The sequence below is a fragment of the Xyrauchen texanus genome, chromosome 38 (genome assembly GCF_025860055.1).
Source record: "Xyrauchen texanus isolate HMW12.3.18 chromosome 38, RBS_HiC_50CHRs, whole genome shotgun sequence".
Taxonomy (NCBI): Eukaryota; Metazoa; Chordata; class Actinopteri; order Cypriniformes; family Catostomidae; genus Xyrauchen; species Xyrauchen texanus.
Window position 1 is genome coordinate 27,992,963 of NC_068313.1, and position 17,756 is coordinate 28,010,718.

Below are 17,756 nucleotides of genomic sequence, written 5' to 3' on the forward strand. Positions count from 1 at the left end.
ACAGAGATTTATGTGGTCCTTCTGAAAAAAAAAAGAAAACAAGACAAATAGTAGATACACACTAGTTTTAAAAGGGTGGCATCATGTGTGTATTGTAATTATTACATACAAAGTATATTGGTAGGTATTTAGTATAGTACAAAATCAAGAGGTTGTGATATGTGGTGCAATAAGCTCATTTTCAACAATATTAAAAATGTAGAAAATTGCCAGTCTTAAAATGTGTATATAATATATACTGTCAAGGGCCAATAAACAAATTATATATGCATATGCGAGCTGGCCCCTTCACTACATTTGATACAGACCAGTCAATCAATCATAATGAGAAAGGTTCCAACTGTAAAACGTAAATAGAAAAAAAAATCTGCAATAACAACAAAACGTCTAGGATACGAATGTTGTGTTGAGGTAGAGGGTAATGCAGAACAATATATGTCCCTTTTCATGTAATTGTTACTTTGCGTGGTGCTTGACGACAAGGCCGCTTGATGGCCTCGGAAGGGTGACGTCTTTGTTGTAAGTATCGTGATAACTTGTTTTGGACCTACAAGACAAAGCAGACATTATATTTTACATTTGTTCACCTTAACTGCATTCTGAGCAATCCATAAAACATGGCAAAATTTTGTGTTTCAAGAATCTTACCACAGCTCTTTTAAAAAAGTTGGCTCATTAATTTCATCATGCATACATTGCAAATGACAGAGAGTACATCAAACCATTTGATACATTTAAATGAACAAGCAAGAACAGAACTAGAAAACAGAAAAGGCTGTCCTATAACAAACTACACTCACCTAAAGGATTATTAGGAACACCTGTTCAATTTCAAGTCTTTTTTATCTTGCATAATGATGTCTCCTTAGTTTCACAATCAGATTTTTTTTTCTCCATTTTAGGCTTTATTCTTCTGTTGTTTACTAATCAAATCCCACACTCCGCTTCAATTTCTGGTCCATATGACCCATAGCCAATGACGGTTTTTCTTATGATCTTGACCAAACAGATTCAGAGAGAGTTCAGACCAGATTTCTGAGGAATATCCTGTATCTCTCTTTGAAATGTTAGCACTCATTCCTCCTGCCATTGCACATAAGTGTTTCCTCTGAGCTCTGTTTCCTTTTTTTTTTAACTCTACCCATTGTTTTTAAATTGCCTCTCTAACCTAGGAAAATGGGTAGAGACTAAACTTCAACCTTTTGTCAAAATAAAGTCAGTTTCTGTTGTAAAATCATTTGGCAATATGTAAATCGGTTGACCTATATGTAAAGCTATAGTTGGCACTTTATGCAAATAGTACTTAAACAAACTATGAACTAAACAAACAAGTAAACATCACATTTCTAGTGTTACTCAAATCAATATTCCTAATGTTATCTGAGTAATGTTTCAACACATGGTAATGATAGGATAGGTACCTCATGTGTGTCTTTGTATGCTATTTATTTCTGATCTACATGTAGATTAAACATTATAAATTTGATTGGAGCTTAAATTAAGTAACATTTAAGTTACTTACACACAAGATCTAAATCTAGAGTCTGAACAGGTTTTCAAGTATACTTAAACTAACTATGTTAATAATTATAATGAAAAGACTATAAAAACAAAAGATTACTTGCATTTAATGATGGAACTGGAAAAAAAGAAAATAATTACAGGGGAATCCAATGCATAAAGAATTGAAAGATTCCTTTCCAGGTCATAGGTATTTTTGCTGACTAAAACAAGATCAATGCAGGTAGAGCTTAATTGAAAGTTTCTTCTGATTGGCTAGTTACTTAGTCACCCTATGCATCATTCATTTGATTGGTTTAATGGCAGCAGCCATGAGATCTATCAGTTAACCATAAGCAAATAAAAACATTTTAAATAACCCAAATTATGTAAAAGCATTTTTTCCCCAAAATAAGTGTTGTAGTATAACCAGCAGGAGACCATTGATGTGTGAACTGAATTTGGTGACACTACAATGTGTAACAGTGAACTTATTGAATAGTTTTGTTGTATCGCTTTTCGATTTGGCACTTTGTAGATGGTCCCTGCAGACTAATTCAAGCTAGAAGGCAGCTGTACTGTCAGTTACAGCTCTTCCAATAAAGGGCGGTTTGTGTCCTGCCTTTGGGTAATATTACAAATATCATTATAGACTTTAATGACTTTTTTATAATTTGTAAAAATCGCATGCACAATCCATTTTTAATTTCAAGCACCTTTAAGCACTTTTCCACAAATCAAGCCAATTTTCCAGGTTTTCCAGACCTTCGATTTCGAAAAACTAAATTCAAGCTCTTTAAGGACCTTGTGCGACCCCTGTTCTTCATTAAGCAGACGCTGTTATCCAAAGGAACTGACAAACAGAAGCTATTCTTTCTTCTAAAGGAGAAATTAAGAATAAAAAAGCTGTTAATTTAATAATTTATTTGTCTGATTTACAGACAAAGTCTGAGTGTCTGAATGGCAAAATATTTCAGTATAAACTGTTAGTACTCTTTGAAGGCATTTCTTGTCTTGTGGCTCCCTCGGGTGGATAAAAAGTACGACAGCCTATTTATGTACAATTACAGCATAAAAACAGTTGTAAAAAAAAAAATGCTGTTTCTTATGTTATAGCTCTGCCAAATTTATGAAAATTGGCATGTTACCGTCTAGGTTACGTACGTAACCTCCATTCCCTGATGGAGGGAACGAGACGTTGTGTCAGAGAAGCGACACTAGGGGTCTCTCTTGAGTGACGATATTCACCTCTGAACTATGAAAAAAGGCCAATGAGAGTTGGCAACCAGTATTTGCATGTCCTGCCCCCGGACATACGGGTATTTAAGCGGCGCAAATACGGGAGTTCATTCAGGATTTTTCTGAGGAGCCGGAAATGGTCCGGAAAGTGGCTCGGCTCAGTGACGTGGCAGGGGAGACACAACGTCTCGTTCCCTCCATCAGGGAATGGAGGTTACGTACGTAACCTAGACGTTCCCCTTCTGTCGCTCTCTCCACGTTGTGTCAGAGAAGCGACACTAGGGGTCCACTTAAAAAGTGCCATGCGCTGAGCCGTGTACGTGAACTGCTGATACAGGAGCGAGCAGGTATTCTTACGTGCAGAACGACCAGCTGTATCAGGCTGCACGTACCCTTCCCCAATGCCCCATTTTAAGCCATCAGACTCCTTATCGATACCCTGGAGGGGGGAACAAGGTGATGGCCGCCTGGCTGGGCCTCTTTTCTCTCTATGTTTCTCGCATAGAGCAACTACGGCCGGGGCCCTTACACACATTGAGGGAAGGGGGTCTTAGCCCTCATTCAGGGTGGAGAAGACCCTGCGGAGGCCACACCTACCCGGGAGGGGAGGCAAATTTTAGTGGCAAATACATCAGATGGCCTAACTTAGGACCTATGTGGAAAAGTTGGTGCGGTGGTAGATCCAGCCTCGTAGAGGGGGGAAGCATACAGCACGGCGACCGAGGCAGCTGTAACTGCCTAAGGGAGACACGGGAGTCAGCTCGTGAGGGGACAGTACCATGGCACTACACACAGGGGGAATCCGAACAGGAGGCCTTACCCGTGGAGCACCTATACCAGTACAAGGTAGCTTGCGGTACCCGCAGTGGTTTGGGTCGGCGAGTTCCTCTGCTGAACTGCGGACCCGCGAAGGCTAGGGAGGAGTCAACCAGCGGCCCAAAAAATGGGATCTCCTGGGAACAGAGGCGCACTGTTTTCCCTTGGTTAGGGGGAAAGGGCGCTAGGCGCAAGCGGTTCACCCGGTCAGATCGTCAGCGTGCTACCGAGTTCTACGGGCTCGGACCTGAGAAAACACGGGACGATACTGACTCAACTCGGAGATTATAGAATCTCGCAAAAGTGTTAGGTGTTGCCCAGCCCGCTGCTCTACAGATGTCTGCTCAAGCGGTGCCCCTAGCCAGTGCCCACGAGGACGCAACACTCCTGGTGGAGTGAGCTCGGACCCGCAAGGGGGGGTGGGGGGCACGGCCTGGGTGTGATAAGCCAAGGAAATGGCATCGACAACCCAGAGGGCGAGTCTCTGCTTGGAGACAGCGTTCCCTTTCTGCTGTCCCCCAAAGCAGATGAAGAGCTGCTCAGAGCGTCTAGTGGTCCAGATAGGTACGTAAAGCATGTACTGGACACCGCAGTGAAAGGGCTGGGTCTGCCTCCTCCTGGGGCAGCGCTTGCAGGTTCACTACCTGATCCCTGAAGGGTGTGGTAGGAACCTTGGGCACATAGCCCGGTCGCGGCCTTAAGATCACGAAAGTGTCTGCCGGACCGAACTCCAGGCAAGAGTCGCTAACAGAGAATGCTTGCAGGTCCCCGACCCTCTTGATGGAGGCGAGCGCGATCAGCAGGGCGGTCTTGAGAGAGAGGGCCCTGAGTCCAACTGAGTCTAGCGGCACGAAGGGGGGTCTCTGGAGTCCCGTGAGGACAACCGAGAGATCCCAGGAGGGGAACAGGTTAGGCCGGGAGGGAGTCAACCTCCGGGCACCTTTTAGGAACCTGACAATTAAGTCGTGTTTACCAAGAGACTTGCCGTCTACCGTGTCGTGGTGGGCCGCGATAGCAGTGACATACACATTGAGGGTGGAGGGGGACAGCCTCCTCTCCAGCCTCTCCTGTAGAAACACGAGCACTGACCTAACCACGCACTTCTGTGGGTCTTCGGCTCGGGAAGAACACCAGTCTGCGAACAGACGCCACTTTAGGGCGTAAAGATGCCTGGTCGAAGGGGCTCTGGCTTGGTTGATAGTGTCTATGACGGCCGGTGGTAGGCCGGCTAGCTCTTCCGCGTCCCGTCCAGGGGCCAGACGTGGAGGCTCCAGAGGTCTGGGTGCGGATGCCAGAGCGTGCCCCATCCCTGAGAAAGAAGATCCTTCCTCAGGGGAATTCGCCAGGGAGGGGCTGTCATGAGGAGCGTGAGATCCAAAAACCACGTCCGGGTGGGCCAGTAGGGGGCCACCAGAGTGACTTGCTCCTCGTCCTCCCTGACCTTGCATAGCACCTGTGCAAGAAGGCTCACTGGGGGAAAAGCGTACTTGCGCAGCCCCGCGGGCCAGCTGTGCGCCAGAGCATCTGTCCCGAGGGGAGCCTCTGTGAGGGCATACCAGCGCGGGCAGTGGGAGGTTTCCTGGGAGGCAAACAGGTCTACCAGCTCACTGGAGAGACGTGCTGTCATTGAGACTAACTCCAAACCGAGAAAAGAGATGCTCTGGACCGGGGTGAGCTTGCTCTTCTCCCAGTTGACCTGAAACCCTAAACGGCCGAGGTGCTTGAGCACCTGGTCTCTGTGTGCGCATAGTAATTCCCGCGAGGAGTCCAGAATGAGCCAATCGTCGAGGTAATTGAGTATGCATATGCCAGCTCCTCGGAGCGGGGCAAGAGCCGCCTCTGCGACCTTCGTGAAGACGCGAGGGGACAGAGACAGGCCGAAGGGGAGGACTTTGTACTGATACGCCTGGCCGTCGAACGCAAACCGCAGAAAGGGTCGATGTCGAGGGAGAATCGAGACGTGGAAGTACGCGTCCTTCAGGGTCCATCGCTGTGAACCAATCTATATGCCGGACGCCAAATAGAATTTGTTTCTGGGTGAGCATTTTGAACGGGAGTTTGGACAGGGTCCGATTGAGAACTCGCAAGTCCAAGATCGGTCGTACGCCGCCGCCTTTCTTGGGTACAACGAAGTAAGGCTGTAGAAACCCTTCTTCGTTTCAGTTGGAGGGACAGGCTCTATTGTGTCCTTGATTAAAAGGGAGGCGATTTCTTCGTGCAGGGACTGAGCGTGTCTGTCGTGCACTGCGGAGAAATGAACGCCCACGAAGGGGGGCGGAGACCTGGCAAACTGAATTGCGTAACCGAGTCGAATGGTCTGGTGCAGCCATCGCGACGGGTTGGGCAGTGAAAGCCACGCCTCTAAGCTCCGTGCTAGGGGCACCAAGGGGACGAGAATTTTGGACGTACCCGGCAGGGCTTCGCAGCGGTGCGGAACAGGTAACATGGCGTCGGGGGGCACGTGGCACCCCGAGGCTCTGGTGCTGAGAGCAAACTCAATGCACTTACCTTGCTCCGCGCACCCGGTGGGGGGCGGGTTTGTGACTGAGGAGGAGGTCCGACGCTGGCGTCCTCTGGACTCGTCTGAATCAGCCAGCCGGGGAACAGTCGTGGGGCTGAGGGCGGGGGCACCGCATCCAGAAAGCCGGGACTGTTGAGACCTGAAAGCAGAGTGCCGTGAGAACAGCATTTGCGGGCCATGTGGCCCAGAGGTAAAGGAAATAGCTCTTTTATTGAGAATTTGGGTACAGGGGCTGCGGCAAATGAAAAAACAAAGGATTCTCCTCCCGGCCCTCCACCGGGGGACGGAGCGGTCTTACCACCTCCGGAGCTAACTTCTTGCACTCTAGGTCCGCTGTCTCAGGAGCGCCTGGGAGCCTTCCGGGTCCTTGATGGAGTCCGTGAGACAGGGGGCGTACGCTTCCCGCGGTTTGCTCGACGCCGGGGCTGAGAGCTGGGCGTTCAGAAGTGAACACTGGATTGTGGGCACATTTTCTACACATAGGGCTGGTCATGTGACAGAGCGGGCAGAGAATGGGCGCGCGCACGCATTTGTGGGCGCCTTCATTGACTCTGACGCTCGAGCGGTTCGTAACCGCTTTATGAGAGCGTGCTCTGATAGGGGCACGGGATGTGTTATGCTTGTGTGTAGGGAAGAACACTGGGTTGTGGGCATTTTTTCTACACATAAGACATGTTTGCTCTTTACAAGATTTATTTGGGTCGCCGTGAAAACGGCGTTTGAGTGCAGGCAAGCGGGCAGTGTCACCGGCTTGTTGGCTGCTAAATTCACCACTGTAGTAGCCTGAGAGAAGGGGACTGACAGGGGGCAAAGTTTTGACGGTGGTCCGGCCGCGGTGGGACTGAGCCGTCGTTTGTTCAACAAAGTTAGGAAGACTTCAGTTGCTCTGGTTTCAGCGCTACCTTAAATCGAGGCCCGCTGGGGCGGCGGTCTGCGGCGGCTGTCTGAACGCTGATCGAGGGCGGCCGCCCTGTCGACGCTGAGAAGTCTGAGTTTGTTGAACTGGGCGCTGTGAAGAGGCTCGTGCAGGAGGCTGGTCACGTGAGCGGCCTGCAGAGGAGCTTAGCCGACGCGGCAGGAAGAGGTTCATGGCTTGGGTGGCTTTCTGGACTTCTGAGAAGCGGTCAACAATGCCACTCACCGCGGAGCCGAAGAGACCGGTCGGAGAGAGCGTGCGTTGAGGAACGTGGAGCTCTGCTTCTCCCATGTCGGCTAGTGTTAGCCATAAGTGTCTCGGTCACAGTCAGCGATGCCATGCACTTCCCTAGAGCTTGGGCTGCAGCTTTGTAGCTGTCGGCGAGGTCTGTCGCCAGAGATCAGTAACAGCCTCTGGGTGCCTGCCTTTCTCATCCCACTCCGAAGAAGGTCTGCTTGTAGGATCTGTAAAACGGCCATTGAGTGCAGCGCAGATGCGCTTGGCCGGGCGGCGGAATAGGCGCGCCAACATAGGCGGAAGTCGCTCTGCAGGCCTTAGACGGGAGCACAGGCTTGGAACGCCATCTCGCGGAGGGCGGACAAAGGTGTGCTGCTACCGAAGTCCTCGACCGGGGAATGGATGAGTAGCCTCTCTCAGTGGCGCCGCCCAACCGACGCGCAGAGAGGTGGAGACGGGGAACGGGTCCTGGCTGAAAAAGGAGCATTCCACGACTTTGCAAGCTCTGTATGTAATTCCGCAGGAAGGGAGCGGCCCGGCCGCGGGTGTAGAGCGGCGATGGCTTTGAAGAAAGCAGCCGCCGAGTCTGTTGGGTGCCTGCTCAGGGGCGGTGACCACTGAGCCCGAGGCGGTCGACGGCCTGTGTGAGGAGGCGTGTTAACTCCCCTTCGACTCGGGCGCGGGTCCTGCTGGATTCCTGGGCCGAGGAGGAGGCTTGGGAGCCTGACCACCTCGCTGTCCGAAGCCATGATGGAACAGCGGCCCTTATCCTCCGCCTCGTCATCCGAGATGGCAGCAGTGCGGCCGCCGGCGGCAACTGCGCGGCCCCGGGGCGGGAGGGTGAAAGCGATGCTCGAGGGAGAGGCTCGGCGAGGCAGTCGCTTCAACCACAGTTTCCGCAGCCTTTGTGAGCGGGCGCTTCTTCCTGCGCTGCTGAAGGTAAGGCGGCGCGGCGGTTTCTGCTTTGAGCGCTTCGAGTCGAGCCCGCAGGGTCGACATCGGTAGCTCCTCACAGAATGCGATCCGCCCTCAGCGAGGGCGAGCTCTGCGTGCCCCAGTCCCAGGCAGAGAGCGCAGATGATGTGGCGGTCTCCTGTGCTGAGAAGGGCGCGACATGAGGCGCAAGTGGAGCGAGGCATCTTGAAAAAGACGCCGTACTCTTTTGTGAATAGTTCGTGAGAACTAGCTTGCTTTAAAAGGATACGTCGTCGGATGGCGTAGCTCACAGGATGGCTGAAGGTGGCTGAGACGGCCGGCTTCTTCTAGCGCTGTCCACGCTTGCTTGATGCCCCTCGAACGACGACGCGGCTTCCAGGTCAGCGATGCGAAGAGCTTCGCTGAAGAGATGAAAATCAGGGTTCCAGCCTACGAACCACGCTTATATGCACTCTAGTCACGCCCATTTTGGCGGGCTTTGATGCAGTGAGCGCGGACGCCTCTCATTGGATGCGAGTTCGCCCAAGCTCGTCTATAGGCTGCAGCAGTTGCCGCGAGAGCAACCTATGAGCTCGCTAGCTAGCCCGGCTCAAGGTCTGCAGCTGCCACACTGCGTTGACAATGGATACAAAAATTAAGGATAATTTTTTGGCTTCAATATCTCAGAAAAGATGAATCTTTCCCGTAGCGTAAGCTAGCTTACGCAATACTCGTTCCCTCATCTAGAGAGAACCGAGGTTACGTTAGGTAACCGATACGGTATTTCTCTACAATACATACCTATGTATGACTATATTTAGTCTATCAAAAACAAAACTGTTCATTATCCCAAATAGTGGGTTAGTGTGTTACCATAAATAAATTACTGAACAAATTACTGCAAAAAACTTCCTGACTGCTAAAAAAAAAAAAGATGACTTTTCAGATGATTTTTTTTGTTTACCTTAATTAAAGTTACATTAATATGCACATTTAAGTAAAAATATAAAAATACTGATAACAGGTTTTGTATAAATAAAATGGTTAGGAATCATATTTGTTTTCAAGTCTTTTTATTAAATTATGTTTTATTAACAAAGTTCGGAGGAGCACATTCAGATAATCAACGAGATAAGAGGTATATATACTGCAGACTTACCTCTGTTCATTGACAGTTTATCAGCATCCCTCCACCACCCCCATCTCCTCACTTTGATTTTTAATAATCTCTTATTGGATGTAAACAACACAATCCAAAATACAATGCAATCCAATGTAATACTGTGTAAATCTGGCCAAAATTCAGAGCCTGGAGCCCTCCCCTGGACAGCATGCCAAATACGCATAATCTTTACTCTATTTAATTTGATGTAAGTGTGAACTCGTGAATTCTGAAAGGTGGAGGGGAGGAGGGCATGGCGGGGGGCCTCCAACATACATTTTGCCTAGGGCCTCCAAATGTCTAGAACCGGCCCTGACCCCACCCCCCTTTACCAAAACATTTGAAGACTTTCTGAAAATATATCAGTTGTAGGCTAATTTAATTGAAAAATTAAAAAAGAATTATCAATAAATTGAGTGATCATTAAATTATTAACAATCTCTTGCTGTTGCCTGAATAATAAGTAATATGTAATCAATAAAAATTAACAAATAATATAATTACAAATACAGGGTTTTTGTAATCTGATTACATAATCTCATGATTACATGTAATCCGTTATGAGCAGCACTGTTTATCACCTTATAGTTGTGAAGGGGCTGGCAGGTGCAGTGTAAATACACAACAATATTTATGGAAACTCATTCATTTGGAGAATACATTCCTTTCAGTCTCTATTTCCTCTATCTAACAGGTGTAACTAAGAAATGTCGTCCTGCCTTGCACACACCAGTTCCAGCTGGATTTTACCTGAATGATGTGTGGACTTCCTTTGTGTGTAGCACCCGTCATTTCACAATGCAAACAACAACACGGTGCCTGAAAGACAAACACATCTACATGATGGGAGACTCTACTATGAGACAGTGGTTTGAATTCTTTGTGAAAGCAGTACCAAGTGAGATTACATACATTCCAGCCTTATAAATAGTCTTTGTTTGCTTTATGATTATAGTTCAATCATTGCATTCCTCTCTGTGATATAGCATACAGTCAGATTCTTAGACACAGAACATTTGTATCTTCACCATTAGTGTCACTTTCTGTTCTGCAGCCCTGAAGCAGATGAATCTGCATGTTGAATATCAGACAGGGCCGCTCATAGCAGTAGATGTGGAGAACAACATTGACTTACATTGGAGGGCTCACGGTGTTCCTCTGCGGTGTCGGAAAACATCAGTGGCGAATCTGCACTACATCAGTAATGAGATTGATGACCTGGCTGGAGGACCCCACACTGTCATTGTGTTTAATCTGGGGCCCCATTTCACCACATACCCTCTGGATTTCTTCACCCACAGAGTGTTATGGATCCGAAAAGCTATCCTGGCATTGTTACAACGGGCACCAGAAACGATCATCGTAATAAAGACTGTCAACACTGGCTATAAGGTAAGATGGTAATGGTACCCAGTGTTCATATACATGGAGGTCACTCTGTCATTGCAAGTTTATGGTTGATGTTGTTCCTCAGAAGTTTCTCTGTGTTTGTAATAGGATGTGTTTGGCAGTGACTGGTATTCTCTACAGTTGGACAGAATTCTACGATGGGCTTTTCAGGATGTTGGTGTTTATATTTTAGATGTGTGGCAAATGACAGCCTGTCACTACAGCAAAGAAAACATTCATCCAGGCCCTGTTGTAATAAAAAATGAGATGGATATTTTCCTTTCATTTATTTGCCCGGAATGAATTTACGTTATTTTGACATGGAGGAATGTACAGTGTTCAGTAATAACTGCTACTACAGGTGATGTATCTCTGAACATCACATGAATTATTCAAAGAACTGTATTATTATTTAAAGTGTGAGTAACATACAGTACTGTATTTTCAATTAAATAGAAACATTTAAAAGGGGTAGTTGATATGAATTATGACTTTGATGACTTATGTCAAATAAAGTTCTAGAAAACATATTTTTTATATTGTACAGGGATAGTTCATGTGAACAAGGCTTTCAACAGTGTGGGAAAATTACTTTTAAAAGTATTTGTAAAGGGATTAATGGAAAGGAGGAGGCGAGAACCAGCTTGACGATATAAATAATAATATACATTTTATATAAAACTGAAACACACAAAGGTGTCTGACAGCTATCCTTAAATCTCTCTCTCTCTCTCTCTCTCTCTCTCTCTCTCTCTCTCTCTCTCTCTCTTGCTCACTGCAGCTTCCAGTCGGCCTTTATCCCTCTCTGAGGCTTGATTAGCCTGATTAGGGGCCGGGTGTGCTGAATCACGATCCAGCCCCGCCCTCCGCCCTGTCACAGTATTCCACAACAAATTACATCTCCCAAATGAAATCAGAATACTTATTAATTCATAAAAGTAATCAAATTACTAATTACTTTCATTTTAAGTTACTTTCTAAAACACACTTCTGCTCAATGAGTTAATAATGTTTGTTTCCTCGTTTGTTATTGCACTCAAGTCATACACTCAGTACCACGTTTCTCCCTTACGACTCCTTAGTGACTCCAGCTGTCACAGAAATGCAAACTGATGTATATATGAACACAATTAATGTTTTAATTGTGTTATTACATGAATAATAAGTAATGTAACTGCAGGAATTAATGCAGGACATAAATGATTAGCACTAAATTAACACTTAAGTCACTTTATTAACTACTGTATAAACACAATTAACTTTTAATTAATAATCACTGTTAGCTAATCAATATACTGAATTTAATTTAAAGAGAACCATTAACTAACTATGGGTAAATTAAAAGAACTACTCATTAATTATTTATCACAACATTATCTCCTCAAAATCCAGTGAGTAAAATGTGAACAATTATACTTTTAATGTCAGTATGAAATTGCATCATCAGAGATGCATCTGAAAATGTATGAACATAACACTACTCTAAATCACTGGTCTACAGTGCCTGGTATAGTATCATAACTAGTCAGCTTACCTTAAATAAAGGGATGTTGAACTGTGTGTCCAAACTTTGTATTCTTTGGGGTATCTTTTGTAATCATTAATGGATAACTTGTGCATATTACATTGTACCACATCCATATGAAGGAATTACTAATGATCTGGAAGAGTTTTCTAAAGTGAAAATCATAGTAACTCACTATTAATTAATGAGATCTTATAGTGTTCTTCCTTATGAGTTAATGTTATCTTGAACAGTATTATAAAGTGAAAACACATGGTAAACCATTAATAGTATCTGAAGTGTTAACAGTTAATAGTGAAGGCGTCTTTAAGCAAAAGAGACACAAAACAACACAATGCACAATGTCAAACACAGAAATAAATACACTCTCTGTCAAGGGAGGTAGAAAATAATACACTCACTTTGAAGGTGTACAATATCAATGACAAATCGAAGACTTGGACGTTCAGAACACGAGGACAGATACTGTATACTGAAAAAGCAAGCTTATGATGTTCCTGGAATGAAGAACTTAAAGTAAATTCAGAGTAAATGTGGTGTTCATTAAAGATCCTAGAACACATAAAAATGCAAAATACTGTTCTGTCCCTCCTAGGGCTGCACGATATAGCCTATCGTTTCAGCGTCGACATTGCGATGTGCGCATCCGCAATATTCACATCGTGTCTGATATGATGTAATTTACTCCGGTTAATGGATCCTTGGATACACAGAGTTTATTTATTTTTAACACGGAGTTCGTTGCTGCACGTTGACGTGCATGCTCTGCTTGCGCGTGACGATAATGAGCGAGGAACAGGCAAAAAAGACCGAAATGGAGAATTTGGTTGCAAAAAGAAATGCATCGTCAGTAATATGGAAATATTTCGGCTACAGACTTGATGATTTAGGTCGGCAGCACAAATCTTTGTATGACGAGTGCAAAAGCATAAAAACATCCCAAGCAAAAAACTATTTCGGATGCCTTTGCCAATGTCACACCATAGGCCTACGAGAAAGGTTCCAAACGGCAGAGAGAAATCACAGATTCAATAACATTTCTCCTCGCAAAAGACATGGTAGCCTACCAATTAACACGGTTACCAAAAAGGGTTTTAAAACATGATCCGGTCTCTTTAAAAGCAATATGTTATACCATCACGCAACTCTTTTTCTAGAGTTGCCATCCCAGAGCTGTACGAGAAATGCAAGGCACAAGTTGAAACAGAGCTGGCACAAGTTGAAACAGAGCTGGCACAAGTGGAATATTATGCAGCAACAACAGACTTGTGGTCCAGCCGGACAATGGAGCCCTATATAAGTCTGACACTTTATTAATGAGGACTTCCACCTGAAAAGTCGCTGTTTGCAAACTGCATTTTTCCCAGAGGATCATACAAGTGAGAACATCGCAACGGGATGAGAGAAGCTTTGGCTACTTGGGGTCTAGATGAGAGTCGTCTAGTCTGTATAAGAACAGACAATGCCGCGAACATGGTGAAGGGTGCTGCCCTGAACAACTGGACCAGGTTGCAGTGCTTTGGCCATAGACTGCATCTTGCAGTTGGTAAGTTATGCCCAATTGCCCATGCTATTTTTACTGCTATTGCTATACTAGTACTGTTACATATACCTAGCAAACTGTACTGAAATATTTTCATAAATTATTTCGTAAACAATCATAAGTTTCATAAATTGTTTTGTAAACGATGGGTCTGGGGAAGGATGAAGGATTCAGACTGTCAGGTTGATAGCCTAAGCTCTGAATGCCAGGGCTGATATCCTATGGCATTAATGTTTCATATTTAAATATCATTGCTATCTTTTTTTCTTCTTCTTTTTTTTTTTTTTTTTGTGTTTAAAAGTTGTATTTGTTTACAATATCAAGCAATTAAATGTCCCTATATTTTTGGTTATCATTACGTAAAATAGTTAGTGCTAAACTCATGAGATATTGTCACGAACCCTGCTCCTCTGCCCCATCTCCGCTTCCGCGAGCACGCACACATGCACTCCGCGAGCGTGCTCGCTTCCCACTCCCTCGCTCCGCCCCCTTGAACTCGTACGCTCTTTTTCCTCCCTCGGGCTTCCACGCCTGGTTTTGCTATTACGAGCTCTCGCTCGTAAACTCTCTCCCCCCTCTGACTCATGCTCGCTTCTCACGCGCTTCAGCCAGAACATTATGACCACCTGCACTCACGCGCTTCCCATCCCCACACATTAGTAACACCTGCACTCGTCTCATCACTCATATTCGTTACACCCGCACCGCTCGTTAGTTCCCCTATATTACTCACTATCCTTTCGTTTGTTTGGGGTTGGTTATTGTATTTAGTTCCCCGTATCTTTGCCCCTGCTAGTCTCGTCTAGTTTTGCCCCTGCTAGTCTCGTCTAGTTTTGACCTCCCCACTATTCTTCGTCTTAGCTTGCCAACTCCCCATTCCTCTCGTCCCCCTGTCTTCGTTCCCGCTAGTCTCGTCTTGTTCCTCGCCCTAGTTGTTAACTGTTTTCCCCGCTATCGTTCACCTCCCACATTAGATCTGTCCCACTTGTTATTGTTATCTTGATACCCCGGCTTTTGACCTCAAGCTCCCCTTTGACGACTCTACACTGGATTTGCCCTGTTTTGCACTGTTGACCGCTTTTTTCAATAAAGCAGTTTACTCTGACATTGTGACTGTCTCGTCTTGTGTGTGTGTGTGCGGGTTACAGAATAACCAACCTCACCGTTGACAGTCACAATGCCCCGCGCTAAGGATTCGCGCAGCTCACTCGAGCGGAGAAGCACGTCACATTCGGCGCGAGGAGCTAAAGTGTGGAGAGAGGACCACGCGCTCACGGCCCGGGGGCAGCAGGTATGCACAGTGTCTGATTTATGTCACCCTGTTTCACCTGTGTCTGCCCCCGAGCCCGTTTATGCATCCAGTGCATTTCTGAGCGCCGTGCACTCTTCGGGCGCTAACCTAGGGTTATTTATGCGAGGCAGCGGTTGTGTCACTCTTAACCCCGCCCTCGACATCATGGACCCAGCGGCCCAACTCATGGTTTTAGCGTCAGGGGGCCAAACCTTGGAGGCTTATGTCACTGATTTTTGTGCCCTGGCCAACCAGGTGAATTTTGATGAGGTGGTTCTGAAAGACATTTTTCAAGATGGACTGAATGAGCCAGCCTCATCATACATGCCTGGTGGTCGATGCTCTCTCAACCTGGCTCAGTTTATTGACCTCGCCCTGCTGTGCGTTGGTTCCTCGTTTACTGTGGGGGAGGCAGATACTGAACCAGCGCTCTACACCATGGCCCCCGTCTCGAAGCCTACCACGGCCCCCGTCTCGAAGCCTTACACGGCCCCCGTTTTTAAGCCTTACACGGCCCTAGTCCCGAAGCCTGTCACGGCCCCAATCCCGAGGCCTGTCACGGCCCCAGCCTCGAAGCCTGGCACGGCCCCAATCCCGAGGCCTGTCACGGCCCCAGCCTCGAAGCCCGGCACGGCCAGCGAGCCAGCGCCCATGCCCGCCACGGCCAACGAGCCAGCGCCCATGCCCGCCACGGCCAACGAGCCAGCGCCCATGCCCGCCACGGTCAGCGAGCCAGCGCCTGTAGCCTCGACCGCCCCAGAGCCAGCGCCTGTAGCCTCGACCGTCCCCATGGCCACATCCCCTGTTGGCCGAAGACGTCAGAGAAGGAAGAGGGCCCCTTCTCCCCAGTCTCGTCTTGTGCTCAAGACCGCAGAGGTTCCCCCAGAGTCTTCCACAGCTCTGCCGGGTTCTGCTCCGCCCCCAGAGTCTTCCACGGCTCTGCCGGGTTCTGCTCCGCCCCCCAGAGTCTTCCACGGCTCTGCCGGGTTCTGCTCCGCCCCCCAGAGTCTTCCACGGCTCTGCCGGGTTCTGCTCCGCCCCCCAGAGTCTTCCACGGCTCTGCCGGGTTCTGCTCCGCCCCCCAGAGTCTTCCACGGCTCTGCCGGGTTCTGCTCCGCCCCCCAGAGTCTTCCACGGCTCTGCCGGGTTCTGCTCCGCCCTCAGAGTCTTCCACGGCTCAGTCCGCCTCTGCTCGCCCCTCAGAGCCCTCCCGGGCTCAGCCTCACGAGTCTCTCAGGGCTCCTCCTCTCGAGCCTCCCAGGGCTCCTCCTCTCGAGCCTCCAAGGGCCCCTCCTCACGAGCCTCCCAGAGCTCTACCCCTCAAGTCCCTCAGGGCTCCCCCTCCTTCCAAGCTTCTCACTGCTTCGCCTCTCGAGTCTCTCAGGGCTCCATCCCTCGAGTCTTTCATGGCTCCACCCCTCAAGCCTCTCACGGCTTCGCCCCTCGAGTCTTTCATGGCTCCACCCCTCAAGCCTCTCACGGCTTCGCCTCTCGAGTCTCTCAGGGCTCCATCCCTCGAGTCTTTCACGGCTCCACCCCTCGAGTCTTTCAGGGCTTCGCCCCTCGAGTCTTTCAGGGCTCCATCCCTCGAGTCTTTCACGGCTCCACCCCTCAAGCCTCTCACAGCTTCGCCTCTCGAGTCTTTCAGGGCTCCATCCCTCGAGTCTTTCATGGCTCCACCCCTCAAGCCTCTCACGGCTTCGCCCCTCGAGTCTTTCATGGCTCTGCCGGGTTCTGCTCCGCCCCCCAGAGTCTTCCACGGCTCTGCCGGGTTCTGCTCCGCCCCCCAGAGTCTTCCACGGCTCTGCCGGGTTCTGCTCCGCCCTCAGAGTCTTCCACGGCTCAGTCCGCCTCTGCTCGCCCCTCAGAGCCCTCCCGGGCTCAGCCTCACGAGTCTCTCAGGGCTCCTCCTCTCGAGCCTCCCAGGGCTCCTCCTCTCGAGCCTCCAAGGGCCCCTCCTCACGAGCCTCCCAGAGCTCTACCCCTCAAGTCCCTCAGGGCTCCCCCTCCTTCCAAGCTTCTCACTGCTTCGCCTCTCGAGTCTCTCAGGGCTCCATCCCTCGAGTCTTTCATGGCTCCACCCCTCAAGCCTCTCACGGCTTCGCCCCTCGAGTCTTTCATGGCTCCACCCCTCAAGCCTCTCACGGCTTCGCCTCTCGAGTCTCTCAGGGCTCCATCCCTCGAGTCTTTCACGGCTCCACCCCTCAAGCCTCTCACGGCTTCGCCCCTCGAGTCTTTCAGGGCTCCATCCCTCGAGTCTTTCACGGCTCCACCCCTCAAGCCTCTCACAGCTTCGCCTCTCGAGTCTTTCAGGGCTCCATCCCTCGAGTCTTTCATGGCTCCACCCCTCAAGCCTCTCACGGCTTCGCCTCTCGAGTCTCTCAGGGCTCCTCCCCCTCTCAAGCCTCTCAGGGCTTCGTCTCTCGAGTCTTTCATGGCTCCCCCCCTCAAGCCTCTCGAGCCTTCCAGGGCTCGGCCACTAGAGGCTCCTATGGCTCTGCCTCCCGAGCCTCCTACGGCTCCACCTCCCGAGCCTTCCAGGCCTTCGCCCCTAAAGCCTCCTTCGGCTCCACCTCCAGAGCCTTCCAGGCCTTCGCCCCTAAAGCCTCCGTCGGCTCCACCTCCTGAGCCTTCCAGGACCCCACCTCCAGAGCCACCTACGGTGCCGCCTCAGACGGCTCCGCCTTTCACGGCTCAGCCCG

At 48.7% G+C, this 17,756-nt stretch overlaps 1 protein-coding gene across 1 annotated transcript in view; it reads left to right on the forward strand.

The window, feature by feature from the left end:
• The window catches only part of LOC127631816 (NXPE family member 3-like), a 34,398-nt gene extending 23,400 nt beyond the window's left edge, over positions 1–10,998 (forward strand). Inside the window, exons 6-7 of the mRNA XM_052110175.1 lie at positions 10,361–10,698; positions 10,804–10,998. Coding sequence (XP_051966135.1) covers positions 10,361–10,698; positions 10,804–10,998 — 533 coding nt within the window. The remainder of the gene's footprint in view (positions 1–10,360; positions 10,699–10,803) is intronic.
• Positions 10,999–17,756: the final 6,758 nt, after the last annotated feature.